The sequence below is a fragment of the Aquarana catesbeiana genome, linkage group LG10 (assembly GCF_042186555.1).
Source record: "Aquarana catesbeiana isolate 2022-GZ linkage group LG10, ASM4218655v1, whole genome shotgun sequence".
NCBI classification, from domain to species: domain Eukaryota; kingdom Metazoa; phylum Chordata; class Amphibia; order Anura; family Ranidae; genus Aquarana; species Aquarana catesbeiana.
Genome location: NC_133333.1, coordinates 15602278 through 15614491, shown reverse-complemented (window position 1 = coordinate 15614491; position 12214 = coordinate 15602278). Strand labels below are relative to the sequence as shown.

Here is a 12214-nt window from a genome sequence, read left to right as displayed (position 1 = left end):
CATTTTTTGGGGAAAAAACACACTTTTTTTAAATTTTAATGCACTAAAACACACTATATTGCCCAAATGTTTGATGAAATAAAAAAGATGATCTTAGGCCGAGTACATGGATACCAAACATGACATGCTTTAAAATTGCGCACAAACGTGCAGTGGCGACAAACTAAATACATTTTTAAAAGCCTTTAAAAGCCTTTACAGGTTACCACTTTAGATTTACAGAGGAGGTCTACTGCTAAAATTACTGCCCTCGATCTGACGTTCGCGGTGATACCTCACATGCATGGTGCAATTGCTGTTTACATTTGACGCCAGACCGACGCTTGCGTTCGCCTTAGCGCGAGAGCAGGGGGGACAGGGGTGCTTTTTTTTTTTTTTTTTTTTTTTTTTTTTTTTCTTTATTATTATTATTTTTTTATCTTATTTTTAAACTGTTCCTTTCATTTTTTTTTTTTAATTTTATTGTTATCTCAGGGAATGTAAATATCCCCTATCATAGCAATAGGTAGTGACAGGTACTCTTTTTTGCAAAAATTGGGGTCTATTAGACCCTAGATTTCTCCTCTGCCCTCAAAGCATCTGACCACACCAAGATCGGTGTGATAAAATGCTTTCCCAATTTCCCAATGGCGCTGTTTACATCCGGCGAAATCTAAGTCATAAAATGCTCGTAGCTTCCGGTTTCTTAGGCCATAGAGATGTTTGGAGCCACTCTGGTCTCTGATCAGCTCTATGGTCAGCTGGCTGAATCACCGGCTGCATTCTCAGGTTCCCTGTTGAGACAGGAGAGCCAGAGAAAAACACGGAAGACGTTGGGGGGGGGCATTCCCTCCCACTGCTTGTAAAAGCAGTCTAGAGGCTAATTAGCTGCTAGGATTGCTTTTACATGAAAGCCAATCGCTGGCTGAAAAGAATGATACCAAGATGATACCTAAACCTGCAGGCATCATTCTGGTATAACCACTCAAAGTCGTGAATGGCGTACCTGAAGACAAAAAAATGGTTAACAATAAAGCACAGTAAACGGTAAGGTATAAAAAATTGCATATCTGAAAAGCAAGCATGATAAAACATAACAACAATAAAACATTGCAGAATAGAATACAGTAAAAAAGAGCAGAACAATAGAGAGAGAATAGAGAGAGAGAGAACAATAAAACGACAACTATTTTTTTTTTATTTTATATTTTTGTTTGTGTTTTTTTTTTTTTTTTTTACACTTTTTTTTTGTAACTGTAACTTTTATAACTGTAACCGGTTCCAGGTTCGGGTCTCTCAAAATGCGATGGCATCTTGGGAGACCCTGTGAAAGTGTGCCTAGTCTGTGCAATGCTGTACCCTACGCTAATACTCAACTAGTGAATGGTAGCGTTCAAAACATTCACCAATGCAAAGACCAGGATTGTCAGGACAGGAGGGACAATAATAGAGGGTGTCACGTCTATATCCGCGCTTGCTGCAGACACAACATCTTTTTTGGGGGGGTTCGTTGGGTAGGGGTACTCGGGAGGACATAAAGAAAATGCCTCTCATGCAGCCGACTGCGTTTGGTTGGGGATGTGAATGGGGGAAGTACGGGCGCTGCAGAAGTGGTGGTTTCCCAATTAGGATTGGCGAATGCAGCAGGAAGGGCACTATGGGCACGACGGGCCTGTGTTTGTCTTCTTGGTGGCAGCGGGACACTACTTGTGCTTGCCACCTCACCAGCTTGAACTGCACTTATGGGACTCGCCACGTCACCAAGTGTTACTGCAGTGCTGGTTTGACTACGACCGGGGTGTACTAGGCTGCTGGTGCTTGCCAGTTCACCAAAACGCTACCAAAAAAACTGTTAGCGATCGCAGGGATCAGGCCTGACTCTGCGAACGCTGCAGTTATGCGTTTAGTGTTTTGTAAGTGTCAGTGATCGATCGATACTGCACTTGGGTGGGCTGGGCTGGGCGGGGCGGAGGGGCAAAACGCAGGTGCTAGCAGGTATCTGGGCTGATCCCGCTAACACTGCGTTTGTGGGAACCCTAAACTGCTGGGGACGCTAGTATAGATCTGATCAGATATTGATCCGATCAGATACTATACCACTAAGGGAGGTGTATGGTGCGTGCGTGGGTGTTAGCGGTACTGGCGCTAACCTGACGCTGCCTGGGGCTGGTGCTTGCCAGTTCACCAAAACGCTACCAAGAAAACTGTTAGCGATCGCAGGGATCAGGCCTGACTCTGTGAACGCTGCAGTTATGCGTTTAGTGTTTTGTAAGTGATCGATCGATACTGCACTTGGGCTGGGCCGGGCGGAGGGGAAGAACGCAGGTGCTAGCGGGTATCTGGGCTGATCCCGCTAACACTGCGTTTTTGGGAACCCTAAACTGCTGGGGACACTAGTATAGATCTGATCGGATCAGATATTGATCCGATCAGATACTATACCACTAAGGGAGGCGTATGCTGCGTGCGTGGGTGTTAGCGGTACTGGCGCTAATCTGACGCTGCCTGGGGCGACGCATATCACCGCCGGGCGATCAGGGGCTAAACCTTTATTCGGTAATAAACGGCGGGTCCCCTGACACTATAAAAAATAAACGAACTAACCAGCGTCACCCGTAACGGTTATACGGTGATCAGTGGTGAAAGGGTTAACTAGGGGGCAATCAAGGGGTTAAAACATTTATTAGATAGTATATGGGGGTCCCTGTCACTATAAAACGCTGATGGCGAACCTAAATATTTACGTTCCTAACTAGCGTCACCAGCAACACTAATACAGCGATCAGAAAAATGATCGCTTAGTGACACTGGTGACAGGGGGTGATCAAGGGGTTAAAACTTTATTAGGGGGGTTAGGGGGGTATCCTAGACCTAAAGGGGGGTAATGCTCACTGCCCTAACACTGTAACTGTCACAAACTGACACCAATGCAGTAATCAGAAAAAAAAAAAATACTGCTTGCTGTCAGTTTGTGACAGGGGGGGGGGTGATTGGGGGGGGATCGGGGGGCGATCGGGGGGGGGATCGGGGGTGTAAAGTATGCCTGGCATGTTCTACTGTGTGTGTGTTGTGCACTTACATGTCTTCTCTCCTCGGCGCTGGGACGGAAACTGCCAAGCCGAGGAGAGATGACATCACATCCTCTGCCTGTGTGAAACTACACACAGGCAGGGGAGGATTCCGATTGGCTGGGAGCGATCGCGAGGGGGGGGCCACGATCGGATGGTCTCCCCCTCGCCTCCCGACACTCCCAGTCAAATGCCGACCGCCGCTGGCACCGGGGGGGGGGGTCCGATCGGACCCCCCGCCCGCGGGAGGCAGATCACGTACAGGTACGTGATTCTGCCTGCCCGTGCCATTCTGCCGACGTATATATACGTTAGGCGGTCGGCAAGTGGTTAACCACTTAAGGACCAGCCTCGTTTTGAGATTTTGGAGTTTACATGTTTAAAACATTTTTTTGTGCTAGAAAATTACTTAGAACCCCCAAACATTACATATTGGGTTTTTTTTCTAACACCCTAGAGAATAAAATGGCGGTCATTGCAATACTTTTTTTCACACTGTATTTGTGCAGCGGTCTTACAAGCGCACTTTATTTTTTTAAAAATTCACTTTTTTGAATAAGAAAATAAGACAACAGTAAAATTAGCCCAATTTTTTTTTACATGGTGAAAGATAATGTTACGCTGAGTAAATTGATACCCAACATGTCACACTTCAAAATTGCGCACGCTCGTGGAATGGCTACAAACTTTTACCCTTAAAAATCTCCATAGGCGACGTTTAAAAAACTCTACAAGTTGCATGTTTTAAGTTACAGATGAGGTCTAAGGCTAGAATTATTGCTCTCACTCTACTGATCGCGGCGATATCTCACATGTGTGGTTTGAACACCGTTTTCATATGCGGGCGCTACTCACATATGCGTTCGCTTCTGCACGCGAGCTCATCTGGACGGGGCGCGTTTAAAAAAATTTTCTTTTTTATTATTTATTTTACCTTTTTATTTTTACACTGTTTAAAAAAAAAAAAATTGTCACTTTTATTCCTATTACAAGGAATGTAAACATCCCTTGTAATAGAAAAAATGCATGACAGGACCTCTTATATATGAGATCTGGGGTCAAAAAGACCTCAGATCTCATATTTAGACTAAAATGCAATAAAAAAAAAAGTCATTTAAAAAAATTACATTTGAAAAAATATGCCTTTAAGAGGCATGGACGGAAGTGACGTTTTGACGTCGCTTCTGCCCAACAGTGTCATGGAGACGAGTGGGCACCATCTTAGCCTCACTTGTCTCCAGACACAGGACGGAGACAGATGCGATCACCTCCGCCACTACTGACGGCTCCGGTAAGCGGTGGAGGGCACCGGATCGTGGCGGGAGGGGGGGCCCTCTCCTGCCACCGATAAAAGTGATCTCGCGGCGAATCCGCTGCAGGGACCACTTTTATCTGAAAGCCGGCCGCCGCACGAAAACGAGGATACCGGGGTTATGGCAGCTAGCTGCTACCATAACAACGATAACCACTTACGGTCGGTAAGTGGTTAAGAGCTGTGGGGGGAAGTGACGTTTTGACATCGCTTCCGCCGAGCAATTGTATGGAGACGGGTGGGGGCCATCTTCCCCTCACTCGTCTCCATACCTGACAGGAGACAGGACGCGATCTCCTCCGCTGCTGCCGACGGCTCCGGTAAGCGGCGGAGGGTACTGGATCGCGGTGGGAAGGGGGGCCCCCTCTCCCGCCATCGATAAAAGTGATCTTGCAGCGAATCCACCGCAGAGACCACTTTTATCTTGTATCGGACCGCCCGCTGAAGACGAGGATACCGGGGTTATGGCAGCTAGCTGCTGCCATAGCAACAATATCCTCCTTCAAACAGCCGCCGTAAAACTGCGGCGGGCGCTCCATAGGTGTTTAATGACACTTTAAAGCATATTTTGGGGGTAAAAGTACTGTGGCATATCTGTGTTTGTGTGTACAGTGAGTAGGCTCAACAGGTGTCGCAGAAAGGTCAAAGTCAAATAATGTTTTCAAAATTTTTTTATGCCAAATGAGTTTGAATTGTTGGGTTGCTGCACTATAAAGAGACTCTACCTAATGTTGTAGCTAAAAAGATAAATCATTTTATTAATGAACTATTTGTTCTTGGATGTGTCACTGTTCTTATTCTTATTTGGTAGGGATTCCTACCAGATCTGCTGCAGGTATACCTGTAAACACCCATATGGCCACACCCGCTTTTTACAGACCCTACCCACTTTTGCTGCAGTACACCATGAGTGTCACATTGTGCCCTGTTAAATTTATCCCACTTTTCCAAGTTCAAAATTAGGGGGGTAAGGATGAGCCCATGCCACTGTGTGATATGGTGGTCTATGCCAGATTTTGTAAGAAGCAAGCACACTAATGGCACAGGTGTGTGCTGACTTCATATGAGAGCCAGAGTTAGAGCTCAGAGCCCCACCTCCCGAGTGGGTCAGTGTGTGAAGGGAGTTGTGAGAGGTGCTGGTGTGCACCGTACTGTCCAGGACAGGGCAGACCAGGGCCCAAGCCTGAGAGAGAGTCCATGAGGGACACAGAAATTGGAAAGCTGCAAGGAAAGATGCAGAGCTGAGGTATAGCATCTGTGCTTGAACACTGGGATGTGCTTGATAATCAGCAGGACCAAACAGGTACTAGACTTGCGCACAACGGGAAATTTCGTTTAGTTACGGTTCGTTGTCATTCGTAAAATACATAATTTCGTTCTGTTATATTTGTTATGTTACGTTAATTCGTTTTCGGATAATTCGTTATTATTTGTAGAGTGTTGAAATTCGTTATTCTGAATCTTGAATCATGTCGAATTCATTCGTTATATCCGCTATAATTTCTTTCATATTAGTTGAAATTCGATATTTATGTATGTATATTGATTCGTGATAATGATTCGTAGTTTGGAAAGTCATTTGTTTATTGAATCTATTAACACACACAATGACAATATCTCTTCTCCTCTGCTCAAATACAATACAACACACACAATGACAATATCTCTTCTCCTCTGCTCAAATACAATACAACACACACAATGACAATATCTCTTCTCCTCCGCTCAAATATAATACAACACCCTTCTCACTCAGTTCTCAGGAATGCACTTTGCCAGTAATCCAACCTCCAGCACAAAATGAATCAGCTGACTGGACTGTAAGATTTACTTTGAGTTGACCTTTTTGTTTCATTAGATCTTTATTACCGAATTACTGAATCATGTCAAATTAATTCGTTATATTCTCTATAATTTCTTTCGTATTAGTTGAAATTCGTTATTCTGAATCTTGAATCATGTCGAATTCATTCGTTATATCCGCTATAATTTCTTTCATATTAGTTGAAATTCGATATTTATGTATGTATATTGATTCGTGATAATGATTCGTAGTTTGGAAAGTCGTTTGTTTATTGAATCTATTAACACACACAATGACAATATCTCTTCTCCTCTGCTCAAATACAATACAACACACACAATGACAATATCTCTTCTCCTCTGCTCAAATACAATACAACACACACAATGACAATATCTCTTCTCCTCCGCTCAAATATAATACAACACCCTTCTCACTCAGTTCTCAGGAATGCACTTTGCCAGTAATCCAACCTCCAGCACAAAATGAATCAGCTGACTGGACTGTAAGATTTACTTTGAGTTGACCTTTTTGTTTCATTAGATCTTTATTACCGAATTACTGAATCATGTCAAATTAATTCGTTATATTCTCTATAATTTCTTTCGTATTAGTTGAAATTCGTTATTTTTTTATTCGGATGCATCCGAATGTCCGAAAGATGCTAAAATTCGACAAAACGAATTGCACGTGTCTAAAAGGTGCTAATGTTCAGGAAGACCCAGAGGTACTAATTGGAGCAGTAAAGCTGCCAAGAGTGCCAAGAGGCTAAACATTATGTTTTGTTCATATTGATGGTGAGAACCCCCTGCGTGGGAAGACATACCTGTATGAATTTTGACTTTCTTTTAAATAAAAATGGGCAGGAAAAGCCCTGAAATCTCTTTCTGGCGTGGAGTAAACTCGCTGTTTTGGTGCTACCACTGAGCTACAAAACCCCAACATGTCACAATGTATATATATATATATATATATATATATATATATATATATATATATATATATATATATATATATATGGCTCAGGTAAGTATAGGGGGAGGTGGGGGGGGGCGATGCAGGTACTGGAAACATTTTTTTCCCTAATATAACGCATTAAGGAACCACTTTAAACTGGTTAGACAGGAAAATCAGTGCTGACGGTGCTACTGGAGTTTGCAGAGAAAGTTGGAGAAATGAAACTGAAGATAGCAAAGACATGAGAATGGAGAATCCTTGCTAAAAAAAAAATCTATTTTTTTTATCATCAATCTAGAACATACTGGCGTTATTCATAATCGGAGGATTCTTGGTTCCTTTTAGTTCACCTCACCATTGTCTGGCGATATTGTCTAGTGGGAAGAGGAACAGAAAGGACACATTAAAGGTAAGAAACAAATTCTCCCATGTTATATTATATCTCCACTATGGAAACACTATGTTAAACATTTGACAAAGGGGATGTTGCTTCCTTACTCTGTCCAAAGACTGAAAAACATGTTTTGATTTGAGTTGCACTTTAGGCAATTGTACATTTTTATAGGACAGCAGAGAAGGACCCTTGGCTCTCTCTGGGTGGAAGCAGCAGTTTCTCTGCAGAGGTCTGAAATGCTCTTGCTAAGTCAGAGCAAGACTTTTCTAATAAGCAGTTACTATGAGCTTCACTAATTACAGCGCTAAAGGTCGGGAAGCATCTCAGATAGGGATGCACCGGTACCATTTTTTTTTTTACGAGTACCGATACTTTTTTCTTTAGTACTCGCCGATACAAATTACCAATACCTATCGCAACTGTTTTGTTTTCACTTCAGCTGTCAGCAATGGTACAAAGCACTGAAAAGTTATAAATTAAATAAATAGATTTTTTTTTGCACTTTTTTAATGTAAATGTGTAAAAATATTCACTAACAAAGCAAACAAAAAAAAAGTTTGAATTGTTTATCGTTTATACAAAAAGCAGGAAAATAATAACTAAATGGAGGAGAATAGGGAGTTAATTAAGGCTGATTCGAGTAAATTAAGGGTTAATAAGGGGTTAAACAGAGGAACATTTGCTCATCCCTTTGATTTGCAGATGAAGAAACAGAAAGATACAAAAAGAAACAATGTTTCTTTTTATTTTAGCATTTCAGTGGCTGAGCAATGTTGTTAACAAGCATTGCCAGGTGCTTTTTTTTTTTTTTTTGACAACTCCAATTACGGGACTTCTTTAACACTTCAGCTGTCAACAGGGGAGACCCCACTGACAGCTCGAAGAACCGAGCCTGAAAGTATCGGTTTCCGGTATCGGCGCATTTGCACAAGTACCGATACGTTTGAAAATACTCAGTATCTTTTCTTTTATCCTTCTATGTCTCTTTTCCACTTTCCTTTTCCTTTCTTTTTTACAGATAAAGAGAATATATATGTATTATCATACCAAATCTTCTTAAAATTCTTTTTAGGCAATTCCTAGTCCTACTTTACTAAATCTGTAATAGAATAAAAATACACATTAACATATGACTTTCAGATAACATTACTGGACATCTTACCTAATAATGTTAAATCTAATTTATATCAATAAGGAAAGATCATGAATTTTCTTGATGCTCCATAATTGATACAAGGACCTTCTACTGATATTGTGTTGTTAACCCCTTTTATGACAGAAAGTAAAACAAATATTCATGCCTGAACACAGTCTTGTAACTTTAAAAAACTTTACATATCACAACTACTTAGTGTATTCAGGTGTATTATGCCTTGTTTTTGTTTTTATTTTTTTATTTTTTTTAGGACAGATTGGGCTTTCATTTGGTGTTAAATGGCTATCCTTTGATGCTTCTTTATTATCAAAGACTGGCACAAAGTAATAAACAACAACCCAGAATAATCTCTCTAGCTCCTGACGATCATAGTGATACCACATATGTGTATGTTATTTGTTGTTTGTACATGTAGTAGGGCCCAAAAACAACAGTGTGCATTTTTAAATCCTACCCAAAATACACTGACACTAACTGACATTGATAATACATTTTTTTTTTTTTTTTTTTACATTTTTTTTATTATACCTAAAATACACTAACCTTGACCTTTCACCCTGACCTTTGACTCTGACCATGACCTATTGACCCTAATTCTAACCCTGACATTGACTTAGATCAAACCCTAATCTAGCTATTTTACCTATATTTTATTTGTATTTTTTTTTTTTGCACACAATTTCCTTCTTACAAGAAGCAACAAATGCAATATAGTTTATAATATATGTTTTATGTAAACAATGTATTATAAAATGTATCCTGTATGTATACAATGTACTATATAGTGGATCCTGTATGTATACGATGCATTATATAATGTATCCTGTATGTAAACAATATATTTTCCAGTGGATCTTGTATGTATACAATGTATTATATAATGTATTCTGTATGTATACAATATACTATATAGTGGATCCTGTATGTATACAATGTATTATATAATGGATCCTGTATGTATACAATGTGTTATATAATGTATCCTGTATGTATACAATGTATTATATAATGGATCCTGTATGTATACAATGTATTATATAGTGGATCCTGTATGTATACATTGTATTATATAATGGATCCTGTATGTAAACAATATATTTTCCAGTGGATCCTGTATGTATACAATGTATTATATAATGTATTCTGTATGTATACAATGTATTATATAATGGATCCTGTATGTATACAATGTATTATATAGTGGATCCTGTATGTATACATTGTATTATATAATGGATCCTGTATGTATACAATCTATTATATAATGGATCCTGTATGTATACAATCTATTATATAATGGATCCTGTATGTAAACAATATATTATATATATCATATAATATATTACATTATAAAAAAAATGACATGCCATGACATGTCAGGGGGTCACCTTCCCTTAAAGCGGAAGTTCCATTTTTTGTGTGGAACTCCGCTTTAAAGGGGCAGCTGTCACACGCATTTACATAGGGTTTGGCGCCTTTTACATCTTGAAATAATATAATGGATCCTGTACGCATACAATTTATTATACAATGTATCTTTTTCTCCATTTAAGTTTATCATAGCGAGGAAGTGATCAGGAATTGGGCTTTCTGGTTCCTGATCGTTAGTACAAGACCTGGAGCTGTCATTGATAGCTCGGTGTCTGTGCTGGGACCACCATGTGCGGCTGTGCAAGTATGGGTACATTTGTCGGGAAGGGATTACACTACAGTTTTTTTTTTTTTTTTTTACATTTGTAAAACCTTATTAAATCATATTGAAGATGATGATTATTATTTTAGGTGACCTGTCATTCCTGGAAATAATTAAATAAAAACTCTAAAATGACTTTTGAATCACCTTTTATTTCTTTCAGGTGATCTGTGTTTAGTGATATTCTATACTCTGTTCAGCAATGAATATGGAAGATGACTTTGTAAGTATTCAACATTATGTTATAACTTTTTAAAACTTTGGTTTATTTAAGGGACCAATAATCAATGGAATAAAAAAAAAATATATAAACACTAAAACAAAAATATAAGAAGCTCCTGTTAGCCTCCTGATCAGCACTGGGCCTCCTTCTAAACTGCACCAAGCTGCTTCAAATTGCCTTTACATTCCCATTGTTTTGGGGTAGAAAAGCAATCTTCATGTGAATGAAAGTCTCTGTACACAGAGGTGACTATGATAACTGATATACAAGCTTAAAGTGGCTGTAAACCTCTGATATAAAAAAATGAACAAAGCACATCCTTCTATAGTATGTACTTGCCTCAATCCAAAGCACCGAATGTGATTTCTGTCTCCTCTTCTCCTTCCTCTGCTATCTGCAAACGTAATTTCTGAAAGGCTGTTATGACTCCAAGGGTGTCTGGGGGGGGGGGGGAGAGAGCTACAGTACACAACCTGTAATTGACAGTCTCAGCTATTCATGTTTCCTTATGAGGTTGTGTACAGGGGCCTTGTCCATTCTCTCCACTCAGGTCTCAAATTACACTCTACCTTAACCCTTATCAAGATAGATTTTGCTGTATGTGTCCCACGGGGGAGATTTACTTTTTACTTCCTGGAGTTGCAAGACAAGGATGGGAGTTTAACAAGACACGTGGCCACTCATTAAAATTAGAAGAAAAGAGGTTTAACCTTAAACTACGGAGAGGGTTCTTTACTGTAAAAGCGGCAAGGATGTGGAATTCACTTCCTGTTTAAGATCCACCCCTCCATATGTAAACCCCACCCCTTCGTCTGTAAACCCCGTCCCTTCCTCTTTATGCTCCACCTCTTCCAATCAGAACACCACCTCTTCCTCTCTGTACATCAAAAGCATGAAGGGGGTTCTTTACTGTAAGAGCAGCAAGGATGTGGAAATCCCTTCCTGTTTAAGATCCACCCCTCCATATGTAAACCCCACCCCTTTGTCTGTAAACCCCGTCCCTTCCTCTTTATGCTCCACCTCTTCCTATCAGAACACCACCTCTTCCTCTCTGTACATCAAAAGCATGAAGGGGGTTCTTTACTGTAAGAGCGGCAAGGATGTGGAATTCCCTTCCACAGGCGGTGGTCTCAGTGGGAGGGGGGCATCGATAGTTTCAACAAACTATTAGATAAGCACCTGAACGACCGCAACATACAGGGATATACAATGTAATACTGACATATAATCACACACATAGGTTGGACTTGATGGACTTGTGTCTTTTTTCGACCTCACCTACTATGTAACAGCAAATGAGAATTGGCTGACCTGAATTCCCACCTTAGACAATAATATTATAGACAACTAAAAATGTTTGAATTCCTCCTCACTTTCTGCCCCTGTGACTACTCCAGTGGGTGGAAAGTCAAATCAAATCATTTTCTACAGGGGCTTCAACAGTTGCTGTTTCAAGGTGATTTTGGGTGTGTCGGATCGTGTACCCCCCCCCCCCCCGCCCCCCGTTCCCTGCCCCCCCCCCCCCCCCCCACACTGGCTACTGTAACTTCACCTGCTGACCTCTACTTCACTACTGTGTTCTGAATTAAATCTTTAATATTTTCCTTTTTTTTTTTTTCTTTTTTTTT

At 40.4% G+C, this 12214-nt stretch overlaps 1 protein-coding gene across 4 annotated transcripts in view; it reads left to right on the top strand.

Annotated features, from left to right (window-relative positions):
- Positions 1–12214, top strand: part of LOC141110375 (uncharacterized) — a 41699-nt gene that overhangs the window by 9997 nt on the left and 19488 nt on the right. For all 4 annotated transcript variants that reach the window (XM_073601689.1, XM_073601688.1, XM_073601687.1 and 1 more), the window contains exons 2-3: positions 7419–7529; positions 10527–10586. In XM_073601689.1, the coding sequence (XP_073457790.1) occupies positions 10566–10586 (21 nt within the window). In that variant the 5' untranslated portion in view covers positions 7419–7529; positions 10527–10565. The remainder of the gene's footprint in view (positions 1–7418; positions 7530–10526; positions 10587–12214) is intronic.